At 43.7% G+C, this 16666-nt stretch overlaps 1 protein-coding gene across 5 annotated transcripts in view; it reads left to right on the plus strand.

Annotated features, from left to right (window-relative positions):
* Window positions 1-16666, plus strand: part of LOC118363328 (mitogen-activated protein kinase kinase kinase kinase 4) — a 124345-nt gene that overhangs the window by 78622 nt on the left and 29057 nt on the right. For 3 of the 5 annotated variants that reach the window (XR_004821382.2, XM_052488065.1, XM_052488068.1), the window contains exons 20-24: window positions 5311-5405; window positions 7611-7723; window positions 7854-7941; window positions 11980-12174; window positions 12461-12575. Coding sequence is in view for 4 of the 5 variants with exons in the window: in XM_052488065.1 (XP_052344025.1) it covers window positions 5311-5405; window positions 7611-7723; window positions 7854-7941; window positions 11980-12174; window positions 12461-12575 (606 nt within the window). In the remaining variant the exon portion in view is untranslated. The remainder of the gene's footprint in view (window positions 1-5310; window positions 5406-7610; window positions 7724-7853; window positions 7942-11979; window positions 12175-12460; window positions 12576-16666) is intronic. The other 2 variants (XM_052488066.1, XM_052488067.1) reach the window with 2 other exon arrangements.

Here is a 16666-nt window from a genome sequence, read left to right on the forward strand (position 1 = left end):
ACACACACACACACACACACACACACACACACACACACACACACACACACACACACACACACACACTCTCTCTCACGCCTACACACACACACACACACACTCTCTCTCACGCCTACACACACACACACACACACACACACACACACACTCTCACGCCTACACACACAATATATTATTATAACACACATAGTGAGATAGAGAATATAAACTGCAGGGCTCTAGTAGTGCCTCCAGTTCAGCTGTGGTTGGCATGGTGATGTTCATTTTATGTTGGGCCAGAGCATCTCTCAGTTGTTGTTGGTTTCGATGGGCAAGCTTTACCATTTCCAGAGTGGAATTCCATCTTGTTGTTGTTACTTGCCTCCTAAGAGGAGGGAGGTGCAGTAGTCAGAAGCAGGAGAGCAAGGAAGTCCCAATAGCACAATCGTTTATTAGAAGCCCCAACTCAACAACAACAGGTGGAGGAACATGCCCAAATGAAGTCGCCACACATGGAGAATAAACGCAAAACAAGGAGGAGTAACCTCTACTTCTAATTACAGTCCAAACCGGTACAACGACCGTGAGAAAGAAAACCCAGTGGCGCAAACACGCACCCCTAACATAGCAACAACAGTAAATAATCCCGCACAAAGAATAGCAGGCAGCGTAGGTTAATAAACCCACCAAAATAAACTAATAGGACACAAGTGTAAAGAAAAAAACAGACAGACACAAACGAAAAGGAAAAATGGATCGGTGGCAGCGAGTAGGCCGGCGACGAAGACCGCCGAGCACCACCCGAACAGGGAGAGGAGCCACCTTCGGTGGAAGTCGTGACAGTTGTGACATCTTGTGCAAGTGACTCCTTATTTTGCAACTTGATGTTGTCCTAGCTCTGCAGCGTTTGTTGGGCTGTGTTTGAAATGGTCAATCATTTTTCGGCATTTGGCAAGGGCATTGTCGGACCCGCTGTTCTGTAGGGACACTGATGGACCTTTGGAGACTTTGCGCTGTGCAGGGCAGGTGTTCAATACGCAGATGTTTTGCAGCTGCAATCATGTTCCGTGGTAACACGTGGTAACTTTGTTTTCAATGTTCCACTGCTTTGCTAGATCAATGAAATGCCCGGCGAACGTTTCAGCATAGTGCCTCTCTTCTGTCTTCATTAAACCTTCTTGAAACTAGGGGTCACTATTTTTATTTTTGGAAAAATAACGTTCCCAAAGTAAACGGGCTATTTCTCAGGACCAGATGCTAGAATAGGCATATAATTGACAGCTTATGATAGAAACCACTCTAACGTTTCCAAAACTGTAAACATATTGTCTGTGAGTATAGCAGAACTGATATTGCAGGCGAAACCCTGAGGAAAATCCAATCAGGAAGTGCCTCTTATTTTGAAACCCTTCTGTTCCTTTGCATAACTATCCTCCTTTTAAAGGGATATCACCCAGATTCCCTTTTCTACGTCTTCCCTGAGGTGTCTACAGCCTTTAGACGTAGTTTCACGCCTTTATGTTGAAGAATGAGCGTAAAAGACCACATTGCGTAAGTGGCCAGCTGATGGCTCTCAGAGTGATTCTTACGTAAAAGAGAGAGGTAGCCCTTTTTCCTGCCGGTCCTACTGAAAAGCCAACTGTCCCGGTTGATATATTATCAAATAGATATTTGAAAAACACCTTGAGGATTGATTATAAAAAACGTTTGCCATGTTTCTGTTGATATTATGGATATAATTTGGATTTTTTTTTCCCGGCGTTGTCGTGACCGCTATTTCTGGTGAATTTCTGAACATAATGTGACAAACAAACTGAGGTATTTTGGGTATAAAAATCATCTTTATGGAACAAAAGGAACATTTGCTGTCTAACTGGGAGTCTCGTCAGTGAAAACAGCCGAAGATCATCAAAGGAAAACGGTTAATTTGATTGCTTTTCTGATTTTCGTGACCAAGCTTCCTGCTGCTAGCTGGACATAATGCTATGCTAGGCTATCGATAAACTTACACAAACGCTTGTCTTGCTATCGCTGTAAAGCGTAATTTCCAGATCTGAGACGACAGGGTGATTAACAAAAGGCTAAGCTGTGTTTCGCTATATTTCACTTGTGATTTCATGAATATGAATATTTTCTAGTAAGATTATTTGACCGTTGCGCTATGCTAATTAGTGTAGTTGCTGACAATTCTCCCGGATCTGGGATGGGTAGTTCCAAGAGGTTCATTAAGGCCAGAGCGTGTGAATGCAGTTTCCAGTTTTCTTCGATGTGGTGCGCAGTCACCCCAAGGTAGTTATGGTGACTGACTGAAGTCCAGTGGTCTCCCGTGAGAGCAATAGCTGTTGTATGTTTCAACTCCTCTGCTTTTTTCGTAGCCCTCACGCTTTCATTACAGCTAGTGTATTTTTGTAACGACAGTGGCTCTAGAGGATAACTCATACGTTGAGTCGTTCGACGCTATCCGTATGATAACCCCTCATGCCTTCGTTCTCCACAATGTGGACTGGCCTGCAAGCTGTTCTTATCCATGCTTGTGTTAGCTTGCTGCTTGTCTATAGGCCTCCCGCGTGCACACTCTTCTAGCTTAGCCTGCCGAAGATGTCCTCCATTGCTACTAATAACGTTACTTGTATTGCCGGCCTCAACACTATATTTTGCTTGTAAATGACAACGAAAACCCCCCATAACGTCGGTAATAAACTATTTCTGCCTTGCAGTAGATGCAAATTACTTTGGTTTTACACGTAGAGCCATCTGGGAGTGATTTGAAATTGAAATTTAAAAGGCCCTTACTAGCATTCTCACTCATTCATTCATACAAGGAGCTAGCTAGCACATCGTCTGCCAGGGCTTGAATTAAGCAAATGCGTTAATGGCATCCATGGCAACCATTAACGCGTTATCAGGTGCAGAGTAGTACAGCAGGCAGAGATGAGGGTAAATCCAGAATGTTAACTGAAGTATTCACAGGAAAAACAACAAAGCAAGTGCACATGCGTACAACACAAAACAAGACAAGAGACCTGAGCAACCGGCTCAGTTCCATACAAGAACCTAAATAGTCCTAAACCAGGTGAACCGAATAATCCCAATCAGGCTCACTTGGACACTAGAAACATAAGGATGCCATCCAGTGGCTCCCTCCCAGATAACACTCCATGATGACCTCTAACCTGTGACAAGACCCCCACCACCGCCCCAAGGGAAAAAGGCTTTCGACGTTCCACCAGGGGTAGCTGGACGTCGGCGGAAGTCCCGAATGAGTCCGGGGTCCAAACTGTCCCGGGACGGAACCCAGGACTGTTCCTCAGGGCCGTATCCCTCCCAGTCCACAAGATTCTGAGTCCCCCGCCGGATCTGATGACTGGAGAGGATGCATCCCACCATGTAGGCTGGCTGTCCCACTATCATGCAAGGCCGAGGTGGAGGCCGGGTGGCCGGAACCAGAGGACTGGATACCACAGGCTTGAGTCTGGAGACGTGGGATGAAGACGGTAGGCCACTGGATTGATGCGCCGTAGAAACTTGAATGGCCCAACGTACCAGTGTGCCAACTTCCAAGACTCCATGCGTAGAGGCAGGTCCCTAGGAGACAGCCAGACCATCTGGCCTGGACGCAGGAGGTTGATGGCACGATCGTAGGGCTTGTGAGGAGATAGTTTGCTGGCCCATTGTTTGCTGAAAGCCTGACCCTAATCTCAGTAATCCCGAGGTATGCAGGAATGTTCAGGCTTGTTACTCCCAGCCGGAGGCACAGGAGAGTCAGAAGTCTCCAGATGATCAGGATCGGAAAGGTCTGGAGAGAGTTGCTGGCAGGTGAACTGCCATGAAGGATTCCATCTCAGTCAATCTGAGGATTATGCGTGGAAAGCCACGGATGTCCAAGAACCAGGGGAAGCTCAGGACAGTCCACCAGATGAAACTGGTTAAGCTCCACATGGTCATCCAGAACTTGTAGCTGAATAGGCATGGTGAGTTGCTTCACCTTCCCAGACCCTATGGTTTGACCATCCAGCGCAGTGACCGACAACAGAGGGGCCAGCTTAATGAGTGGCATTCCATGGTGAGTGAGAGCCGACCACAAGTGGTGGAGCTCGAAGTGTCCCTCGGATGACGGAGAAATCTCTGCTGGGTCCATTTTTGGCTCAGGTCTACTGTGACAATAACTCTAGTACGAACTCGGACCCAGGCACAGAGAAACACAGCAGGCAGAGGTGAGGGTAAATCCAGATCGTTTACTGAAGTAAAACAACAAAGCAAGTGCATATGCGTACAACACAAAACAAGACAAGAGACCTGAGCAACCTGCCCAGTTCCATAGAGGAACCTAAATAGTCCTAAACCAGGTGAACCCAATAATCCCAAACCTGCCCTTCAGGTTACTACATGATTCCATACGTGTTATTTCATAGTTTTGATATCTTCACTATTATTCTACAATGTAGGAAAGAGGAAAAATAATGAAAAACCCTTGAATGAGTAGGTGTGTCCAAACTTTTGAATTGTACTGTATATAAAACACAAACATTTTTGACTACACTGAGCCTTTAAGTTTCACGTGAGGGTGTGTGGGTGACTGGGTGTCGGTGAGGGAGTATGGGTGTGGGGGTGTTGGTGAAAGAGGGAGTGTGCGTGAGGGAGTGTGGGTGGGTGAGGGTTTGTGGGAAGGAGATTGGGTGAGGTTGTATGTGTGTGGGAGTTTGTGAGAGCATGTGGGTGGGGGCGTGTTAGTGAGCAACAGGCCCTGTCGTAGATTGGGTGTGTGGAAAACCAGTACAATTAATGGGTAGACTCTCAAAAGAACTGCCTTTTGGATAAGAAGGAAAAAAGGAAAGAAAGGCTGGGTAATGTGTTCAAATATCCCCTTTTTCACAATTACTTGTCGGAGGAATTTTAAGAAAGCAGTTCACGAATATGGTAAATAAATGTGCTAACATGTCGTGGTTAAATTCCAAAGGAATCTTATAATGTACATGAAGATGGAGCATTAGCTCAAAGAGAGACATAATAATGATAATGAATTTGACATTTATAGTCTTTTACAAGTTCATTACATTGTCGCTTTCACGAAGTAATCCAGTGGGAAAACAAGGAAGCCCTTACAATATATCCTGATGCCCTAGTCCATATCTGGACTTGCTCATCATATTAACGCAGCATACTGAGGTCTTGGGGCAACTGACAACTTTAATCCATTATATAGTTTGAGGAAAGCTCCCATAATGAGCCACCAAAGCTAACTACAGTATCTGAATGGCTCTGGTAATATTTAGCAAGAGTGTACAACATAGTGAGATGGGAGATTTGAAACATGTCTTTTGACTCTATCAGGTTACTTCAAGCTGGAGAGCCCTCTGCTGCAGAGCCGTCTTCAGCAGTACAAGAAGTCTAAGGAGAATTCTCCTGGAGCCCTTCTTCAGCAACATGTAAGTATCTGTCTTCTGTCACCATCCTAGCATCTAGAACACGATTCCACATCTATTATACGTCAGATTCAAAATGTAGTTTTCAGCCATGATTATCATAATTGTTGTAGTGGGACAAGTTGTTATTGTCTTTATTGGCTCCCGTTGCCCTGTGGTTCTGGAAAATACCGACATCTGTAACACTTTACATCTTGGTCACCGAGCTTGAAGGCCATCATGTTGGTCTCATCTCTACGTTTGTCAGATGTCAGTTACTGTTGTTTGTTACTGTCTGGTTTGAAAAACAAAACTGTAAGGAACAGATTAATCCGATTAGCTCTGGATGTGAATGAGGAGAATCCGTATGACCATCTCTCACACCTGTGTTTGCTTTCATCAAAACTAAGAATGCTGTAATTCCTCCTCTGACTCAACTTTATGTCTAAATAGTGTATTATTCTTGCTTATCTGTTCTAAACTAAATATTGCATGTTATGACTAGTCCTAATGATTTGAGATTAGAGGTACAGTATGCCATTTAAGATTCCGGTCATTCCGACGGGAAGCAGAGGTGTCCTGTCCTGTCTCTGATTCCCTCCAAAGGACACACGGTGTCATTGTGTTTTATTCAATAACATATACCTGCTTGTCATCTTCATGTGGACTGACAATTATTCCTGTATTGGATTAGCATTAGCAGTCCTGTATTATTTCATAATCATGTCTGCCTGCCTGCCTGTCTGTCTGCCTGTCTGTGTGCCTGTCTGACTGTCTGTCTCAGGATCTCTGATGTCTGGTGTTCTATCTCTGATGTCTGGTGTTCTATCCATGATTTCTGGTGTTCTCTATATGATGTCATATGTTCTATCTCTGATGTCTGGTGTTCTATCTCTGATGTCTGGTGTTCTATCCATGATTTCTGGTGTTCTCTATTATGATGTCTGATGTTCTATCTCTGATGTCTGGTGTTCTATCCATGATTTCTGGTGTTCTCTATATGAGATCTGATGTTCTCTATATGAGATCTGATGTTCTATCTCTGATGTCTGGTGTTCTATCCATGATTTCTGGTGTTCTCTATATGATGTCTGATGTTCTATCTCTGATGTCTGGTGTTCTATCCATGATGTCTAGTGTTCCATCTCTCATGTCTGGTGTTTTATCTCTCATGTCTGGTGTTCTCTATATGATGTCTGGTGTTCTATCCATGATGTCTAGTGTTCTATCTCTCATGTGTGTTTTTTTTTATCTCTGATGTCTGGTGTTCTATCCATGATGTCTAGTGTTCTCTATATGATGTCTGATGTTCTATCTCTGATGGCCGATGTTCTATCTCTGATGTCTGGTGTTCTATCTCTGATGTCTGGTGTTCTATCCATGATTTCTGGTGTTCTCTATATGATGTCTGATGTTCTATCTCTGATGTCTGATGTTCTATCTCTGATGTCTGGTGTTCTATCTCTGATGTCTGGTGTTCTATCCATGATTTCTGGTGTTCTCTATATGATGTCTGATGTTCTATCTCTGATGTCTGGTGTTCTATCTCTGATGTCTGGTGTTCTATCCATGATTTCTGGTGTTCTCTAAATGATGTCTGATGTTCTCTATTTGATGTCTGATGTTCTATCTCTCATGTCTGGTGTTTTATCTCTCATGTCTGGTGTTCTCTATATGATGTCTGGTGTTCTATCCATGATGTCTAGTGTTCTATCTCTCATGTCTGTTTTTTTATCTCTCATGTCTGGTGTTCTCTATATGATGTCTGATGTTCTATCTCTGATGCCTGGTGTTCTATCCGTGATGTCTGGTGTTCTCTATATGATGTCTGGTGTTCTCTATATGATGTCTGATGTTCTATCTCTGATGTCTGGTGTTCCTACTCTGATATCTGGTGTTCTATCTCTGATGTCTGGTGTTCTCTATATGATGTCTGATGTTCTATCTCTGATGTCTGGTGTTCTCTATATGATGTCTGGTGTTCTCTATATGATGTCTGATGTTCCTACTCTGATGTCTGGTGTTCCTACTCTGATGTCTGGTGTTCCTACTCTGATGTCTGGTGTTCTATCTCTGATGTCTGGTGTTCTATCTCTGATGTCTGGTGTTCTCTATATGATGTCTGGTGTTCTCTATATGATGTCTGTTGTTCTCTATATGATGTCTGGTGTTCTATCCCTGATGTCTGGTGTTCTATCTCTGATGTGATTCTCTGTGTTTCTCTCTCAGGGTTTCGGCCACTTCTCTGGGCTTACGTCTAATCTCAGTCCGTTTGTCAAGGCAACAGAGTACTCCTCTTCTAGCGATGAAGTTGGGAGTAGTGATGATGATGAGAAAACCCGGTGGGTTCACCTCGATTGATTTATTGATTAATTGATTTTATTTGATACTTTTAAAAAACATATAGAGCAAAAAACAAGAGCATTATCCATTAAAACACTGCTCTCTGACTGCTGTTGTCTGTTTCTCCAGGTCTCCGTTGAATGGGAAAGGAATGTTCTTCCGTGGAGCCCCTGATGGGATTGTCCTGCAGCCCCACCATAATCTTAACCAGACACCGGTATACATACACCTCATTCATACATTACGACCTCTTTGGGACATTTTGGAGTGAAAAAGTACTCACTTATTAACTTTGAGAGCTAAACTAGCTGCTTTCCTTCCCAACACAGCCAGCTGCTTACCTTACAAACACAGCCAGCTGCTTACCTTACCAACACAGCCAGCTGCTTTCCTTACCAACACAGCCAGCTGCTTTCCTTACCAACACAGCTAGCTGCTTTCCTTACCAACACAGCTAGCTGCTTTCCTTACCAACACAGCTAGCTGCTTTCCTTCCCAACACAGCTAGCTGCTTTCCTTCCCAACACAGCCAGCTACTTTTCTTACCAACACAGCCAGCTGCTTTCCTTACCAACACAGCTAGCTGCTTTCCTTCCCAACACAGCCAGCTACTTTTCTTACCAACACAGCCAGCTGCTTTCCTTACCAACACAGCTAGCTGCTTTCCTTCCCAACACAGCCAGCTACTTTCCTTACCAACACAGCTCGCTTGTCACTGATATTAATTCTGTACTTGATGAAAACTCAGACCAAATCTTCCTCAAACTCTCAACATTGAACATAAATATGTTCAATGCTTTTAATGGATATATAGTTAGAAAACAGATGAATAGTTTCAGTCGATTCAGGTTCATACTACAGTGTCATCTTCATTATATCAGAGTAATAGGTTGCTTAAAGTGAAAATCCACTCAAAACTATCTGTTGGTATTTTTTTCATTAGTCCACTGTTGATACAGTGCCAAAATGTTTTGCATTTCAGTAGTCAAGTTTTCAAGATATTGGACTTTCAAGAAGCAAAGAGTCACCAGCCACATCATCATGGTTTCCATGAAATCTGCTAATTTGTGGTGGTCAAAGGTAGTGCACTAAATATGGATTAGAGTGTCATTTGGGATGAACCCAGAGCCACTTGAGCTCAGGGTTGTCACCAGTCCCGCATGGGTCATTTTCATGACAAACACTAAAGGGCACTTTGTGCATACTAACTAACACATGGAGCAGATGCTACTAACTAATAACCAATTTGATCACCTGTTTCACGACAACTTTTGTATTTGAGATTTTAAAAGGCTTCTGAAGTTTGTACAGTCGTGGCCAAAAGTTGAGAATGACACAAATATTAATTTTCACAAGTCTGCTGCCTCAGTTTGTATGATGGCAATTTGCATATACTCCAGAATGTTATGAATAGCGATCAGATGAATTGCAATTAATTGCAAAGTCCCTCTTTGCCATGCAAATGAACTGAAACCCCCCCCCAAAAAATCCACTGCATTTCAGCCCTGCCACAAAAGGACCAGCTGACATCATGTCAGTGATTCTCCCGTTAACACAGGTGTGAGTGTTGACGAGGACAAGGCTGGAGATTTATTTGTCATGCTGATTGAGTTCGAATAACAGACTGGAAGCTTTAAAAGAAGGGTGGTGCTTGGAATCATTGTTCTTCCTCTGTCAACCACGGTTACCTGCAAGGAAACACGTGCCGTCATCATTGCTTTGCAGAAAAAGGGCTTCACAGGCAAGGATATTGCTGCCAGTAAGATTGCACCTAAATCAACCATTTATCGGATCATCAAGAACTTCAAGGAGAGCGGTTCAGTTGTTGTGAAGAAGGCTTCAGAGCCCCAAGAAAGTCCAGCAAGCGCCAGGACCGTCTCCTAAAGTTGATTCAGCTGTGGGATCGGGGCACCACCAGTACAGAGCTTGCTCAGGAATGGCAGCAGGCAGGTGTGAGTGCATCTGCACACACAGTGTCACGGTCTTCCTCCTCTTCATCTGAAGAGGAGAGGCGAGAAGGATCAGAGGACCAAAATGTGGCGTGGTATGTGTTCATTGTGAATTTTAATAAAGAAAACAATGAACACTGCAACACTATACAAAAACAATAAACCAATGACGACCGTGAAGCTACAAATGAGACCTGTGCTGACACAAGCCACTAACATAGACAATCACACACAAACAAACAGTGCAACCCAGGCTACCTAAGTATGATTCTCAATCAGAGACAACTAATGACACCTGCCTCTGATTGAGAACCATACTAAGCCGAAACATAGAAATCCCAAATCATAGAAAAACAAACATAGACTGCCCACCCCAACTCACGCCCTGACCATACTAAATAATGACAAAACAAAGGAAATAAAGGTCAGAACGTGACACACAGTGAGGCAAAGACTTTTGGAGGATGGCCTGGTGTCAAGAAGGGCAGCAAAGAAGCCACTTCTCTCCAGGAAAAACATCAGGGACAAACTAAGGACTCATGAGGACTGGGGTAAAGTAATTTTCTCTCTGATGAATCCCTTCCCGATTGTTTGGGGCATCCGGAAAAAAGCTTGTCCGTAGAAGACAAGGTGAGCGAAACCGTCAGTCCTGTGTCATGCCAACAGTAAAGCATCCTAAGACCATTCATGTGTGGGGTTGCTTCTCTGCCAAGGGAGTGGGCTCACTCACAATTTTGCTTAAGAACACAGCCATGAATAAAGAATGGTACCAACTTCTCCCAACCATCCAGGAACAGTTTGGTGACGAACAATGCCTTTTCCAGCATGATGAAGCACCTTGCCATAAGGCAAAGGTGATAACTAAGTGGCTCGGGGAACAAAACATCGATATTTTGGGTCCATGGCCAGGAAACTCCCCAGACCTTTATCCCAGTGAGAACTTGTTGTCAATCCTCAAGAGGCGGGTGGACAAACAACAACCCACAAATTCTTACAAATTACAAGCATTGATTATGCAAGAATGGGCTGCCATCAGTCAGGATGTAGAACAGAAGTTAATTGACAGCATACCATGGCAGTTTTCAGAGGTCTTGAATAAGAAGGGTCAACACCACAACTATTGACTCTTTGCATCAACTTCATATAATTATCAATAAAAGCCTTTGACACTTATGAAATGCTTGTAATTATACTTCAGTATTCCATTGTAACATCTGACAAAAATATCTAAAGACACTGAAGCAGCAGACTTTGTGGAAATTAATATTTGTGTCATTCTCAAAACTTTTGGCCACGACTGTAATTTCCACTTTGAAATTTCAGACTTGATTTTATATTATGAAAAGCCCCTATAAAAATGTCTATCAATGTTCACATGTTCAGATGATTATTTTACTGCTTTAGTAAACTGGCTCAAATTAATATCCTCCATCTGTACATGGAGCAGAGCAGAGCCCAGTGATGATGCTACTCTCCCACAGCCCCCTCAGAGCCTCCGCCACCTCCATTGAGGATACTACTCTCCCACAGCCACCTCAGAGCCTCCTCCACCTCCATTGATGCTGCTCTCCCACAGCCACCTCAGAGCCTCCTCCACCTCCATTGATGCTGCTCTCCCACAGCCCCCTCAGAGCCTCCTCCACCTCCATTGATGCTGCTCTCCCACAGCCCCCTCAGAGCCTCCTCCACCTCCATTGATGCTGCTCTCCCACAGCCCCCTCAGAGCCTCCTCCACCTCCATTGATGCTGCTCTCCCACAGCCCCCTCAGAGCCTCCGCCACCTCCATTGATGCTGCTCTCCCACAGCCCCCTCAGAGCCTCCGCCACCTCCATTGATGCTGCTCTCCCACAGCCCCCTCAGAGCCTCCTCCACCTCCATTGATGCTGCTCTCCCACAGCCCCCTCAGAGCCTCCGCCACCTCCATTGATGCTGCTCTCCCACAGCCCCCTCAGAGCCTCCGCCACCTCCATTGATGCTGCTCTCCCACAGCCCCCTCAGAGCCTCCTCCACCTCCAGTAATGAATGCAATGCCACTTGGTATGGTGTAAGCAGGGCTTGATATCCTTGTTTACCTCTCCCACTTCCCTTCAAACAACGCCTTGACTGTCATTGGACACTTAGTGTCATGGAAACCCAAACAGTGCCTACCTGCCATATGACACTCTTTTTGTAGATGCTGCTGTTGTTCCTCCACACAGTGCTGCTATGACACTGTCAATACAGAGTTACACGACTCACGTCAGACAGGCAGGCAAGCATTAGTAACGAGGCATTATACTGCTGTTTGCTGTGTCTCTTCTCTTAGCAGAGCAGCGTGGCATCAGGCCTTAAGAGTGGCCAGCCACTACACAGGCTCATTGCTATAGGATCAGAATGCAATGAGAATTACCTTCTCCCTGATCTCCTGCAGAAGAGCCCGGCCCATGAGCCCATGGCGCAGCACGGCCCACATGACGTCATCTACCCCCAGTCTCCGAGCAGACGAGGACCACATTCTGACGTGAGTTCACATGTAGCTATAAACTCTCTGTAGGCTGAATGTCTATTAGTAGGCTATAACTTCTCCAGAAGGTCATGGAATGTTTAAGAGTAATAGTTTATAGACTGAAGTGGTTTGGAGCAATGGGTTTTTATTTGATGTCAATGTATCTTTCTCCACTAATGTAGATGACCTAGCTATTGTAGACGTGAAATTCCATCAAGATTGATGTGAAGTCTACTGGAAATCTGACATTTGTTTTTTTATGTTTTATTGATATGAATTCTGATTTTGGATGCATTTGCAGAAACCTGTAAACTGTCCTCCAGGGAAAAGCAACTCGTCCTCCTCCTTCACTCCCTTCATAGACCCCAGGCTGCTGCAGATCTCTCCCCCTCAGAGCCCAGTGGGCCACAGTCCCAGTGAGTGCCAACAAACAAACACACACACAAAGTATTCAGACCCCTTGACTTTTTCCAAATTTTGATACAAATGTTGATACATTACAGCCTTATTCATCAATCTACACACAATATCACATAATGACAAAGGAAAAACAGGTTTTTAGATGTTTTTCCAAATGTATTAAATATTCAAAACTGACATATCATCACATTTACAAAAATATGAACTCAACATATAAATTGTTGGTCCCATGTTTCATGAGATGAAATAAAAGTTCCCAGAAATGTTCCATACGCACAAAAAGCTTAATTCTCTCCAATTCTGTGAACAAATGTGTTTACATTCCTGATAGTGAGCATTTCTCCTTTGTCACGAGAATCCATCCACCTGGCATATTAAAAAGCATAGTAATTACACAAGTGCACCTTGTGTTGGGGACAATAAAAGGCCACTATAAAATGTGCAGTTTTGTCACACAACACAATGCCACAGATGTCTCCATTTTTGAGGGAGTGTGCAATTGGCATGTGGACTGCAGGAATGTCCACCAGAGCTGTTGTCAGAGAATTGAATGTTAATCTCTCTACCATAAGCCGCCTCCAACATTGTTTTAGAGAATTTGGCAGTCTGTCCAACCCGCCTTACAACCGCAGACCGCGTGTAACCACGCCAGCCCAGGACCTCTACATCTAGCTTTTTCACCTGTGGGATGTCTGAGACCAGCAAACTGGACAGCTAATGAAACTGAGGAGATTTATGTCTGTAATAAAGCCCTTCTGTGGTTGGCTGGGCCTGGCTCCCAAGTGGGTGGGCCTATGCCCTCCCACACATGACAGCGACCCTGCTCAGTCATGTGAAATCCATAGATTAGGGCCCAATTAATTTATTGATTGATTTCCGTATATGAACTGTAACTCAGTAAAATCTTAGAAAATTGTTGCATTTTGCGTATATATTTTTGTTCACTATATATAAACATTAAAATACAAAAACACAGTCATGGGAAGCCCAAATAAAACATCACAAATCCCCCAGAAAAACAGTTACATTCCTCCACAAATAAGTCCCCAATCAATACTTAATATCACCTGACAGGCCTGGGGGATGTCTTGTTAGACTTCAGTGCAGCTTTTGACATTATCGATCATAGTCTGCTGCTGGAAAAACGTATGTGTTATGGCTTTACACCCCCTGCTATAATGTGGATAAAGAGTTACTTGTCTAACAGAACACAGAGGGTTTTCTTTAATGGAAGCCTCTCAAATATAATCCAGTTAGAATCAGGAATTCCCCAGGGTAGCCGTTTAGGCCCCCTGCTTTAAGAAAAAGTTTACACACGACATGCTTTGAGTAAAGCCAGAGTGTCTATGTATGTGGATGACTCAACACTATACACGTCAGCTACTACAATGACTGAAATGACTGCAACATTCAACAAAGAGCTGCTGTTTGTTTTAGAGTGGGTGGCAAGGAATAAGTTAGCCCTAAATATTTCTAAAACTAAAAGCATTGTATTTTGAACAAAACACTCACTAAACTCTAAAAGTCAACTAAATCTTGTAATGAATAATGTGGAAATTGAGCGAGTTGAGATGACTAAACTGCTTGGAGTAACCCTAGATTGTATACCGGCATGGTCAAAACATATTGATGCAGTAATAGCTAAGATGGGGAGAAGTCTGTCTATAATAAAGTGATGCTCTGCCTTCTTAACAACACTATCAACAAGGCAGGTCCTACAAGCCCTAGTTTTGTTGCACCTTGACTACTGTTCAGTTATGTGGTCAGGTGCCACAAAAAAAGACTTAGGAAAATTGCAATTGGCTCAGAACAGGGCAGCACGGCTGGCCCTTGGATGTACACAGAGAGCTAATACTAATAATGTGCATGTCAATCTCTCCTGGCTGAAAGTGGAGGAGAGATTGACTTCATCACTACTTTTATTTATGAGAGGTATTGACATGTTGAATGCACCAAACTGTCTGTCTAAATTACTGGCACACAGCTCAGACACCCCACAAGACATGCCACAAGACCACAAGACATGCCACAAGAGGTCTCTTCACATTCCAGAACAGACTATGGGAGGCACACAGTACTACATAGAGCCATGACCACATCAAGTAACTGACGCAAGCAGTAAAATTAGATTTAAAAAAACAGATTAAAAAACACCTTATGTAACAGTGGGGACTGTGAAGCAACATAGACATTGGCACAGACACACGATAACATACACACTGTTATGACTTCTATGATTGGTGGGTGGAGGAGTCAAGCGCAGAGAGCAGGTAGTTCTGTACGTGGATCTTTTATTCCAATGACAGCGGAAAACGGACATGCAAAACACAAGGGTGCATGAAACAATCCGTCCAAATAAACAGGACTAAAACTGTCCGGAAAAATAGAGATCACAATAATCAACCAACACCATAAAACAGAGAACAAGCCCGTACAATAACCAGCAGGCCTAGTGCCCTTAAATAGCCTACAAACAAAACTACACTCAAAAGAGGTGTAACCAATTAGACCCAACTAACAGAAACAAAAGGAAAGGGAATCGATGGCAGCTAGTAGGCCGGCGACGACGACCGCCGAGCGCTGCCCGAACAGGAAGAGGCACCATCTTCGGCGGGATTCGTGACACACACTATACATACACATGGATTTAGTACTGTAGATACAGTTGAAGTCGGAAGTTTACATACACTTTAGCCAAATACATTTAAACTCAGTTTTTCACAATTCCTGGCATTTAATCCTAGTAAAAAGTCCCTGTCTTTGGTCGGTTAGGGTTTCGGGTAGCCTTCCACAAGCTTCCCACAATAAGTTGGGTGAATTTTGGCCCATTCCTCCTGACAGAGATGGTGTAATTGAGTCAGGTTGTAGGCCTCCTTGCTCACACAAGCTTTTTCAGTTCTGCCCACAAATTTTTCATAGGATTGGCCTTTCATGTTATGTCGATATAGGACTCGTTTTACTGTGGATAAAAATACTTTTGTACCTGTTTCCTCCAGCATCTTCACAAGGTCCTTTGCTGTTTTTCTGGGATTGATTTGCACCTTTCACACCAAAGTACGTTCATCTCTAAGAGACAGAACGCATCTCCTTCCTGAGCGTTATGACGGCTGTGTGGTCTCATGGTGTTTATACTTGCATACTATTGCTTGTACAGATGAACGTGGTACCTTCAGGCATTTGGAAATTGCTCCCAAGGATGAACCAGACTTGTGGAGGTCTACAATTTCTGAGGTCTTTGCTGATTTCTTTTGAAATGTGGATATATTGAAGCAATATCTCAAGACATCAGTCAAGAAGGTAAAGCTTGGTTGCAAATGGGTCTTCCAAATGGACAATGACCCCAAGCATACTTCCAAAGTTGTGGCAAAATGGCTTAAGGACAAAGTCAAGGTATTGGAGTGGCCATCACAAAGCCCTGACCTCAATCCTAGAAAATTTGTGGGCAGAACTGAAAAAGTGTGTGCGAGCAAGGAAGCCTACAAACCTGACTCAGTTACACCAGCTCTGTCAGGAGGAAGGCTACCCAAACATTTGACCCAAGCTAAACAAATTAAAGGCAATGCTACCAAATACTAATTGAGTGTATGTAAACTTCTGACCCACTGGGAATGTGATGAAAGAAATAAAAGCTAAAATAAATTATTCTCTCTACTATTATTCTGACATTTCACATTCTTAAGATTAAGTCGTGGTCCTAACTGACCTTAAACAGGGAATTGTTACTTGGATTAAATGTCACGAATTGTGAAAAACTGAATTTAAATGTATTTGGCTATGGTGTATGTAAACTTCTGACTTCAACTCTGTCTCCAACTTCAGTGATTTTTGCAATTCGTTCCAGTCATTGGCAGCAGAGAACTGGAAGGAAAGGTGGTGTTAGCTTTGGGGATTACCAGTGAAATTTACCTGCTATAGCGTGTGCTACGGGTGGGTGTTCCTATGGTGACCAGTGGGCTGAGATAAGGCGGAGCTATACCTAGCAAAGACTTATAGGTGACCTGGAGCCAGTGGGTTTGGCGATGAATATGTAGCGAGGACCAGTCAACGAGAGCATACAGGTCACAGTGGTGGGTAGTATATGGGGTGT

Source organism: Oncorhynchus keta, chromosome 30 (genome assembly GCF_023373465.1).
Source record: "Oncorhynchus keta strain PuntledgeMale-10-30-2019 chromosome 30, Oket_V2, whole genome shotgun sequence".
NCBI lineage: Eukaryota > Metazoa > Chordata > Actinopteri > Salmoniformes > Salmonidae > Oncorhynchus > Oncorhynchus keta.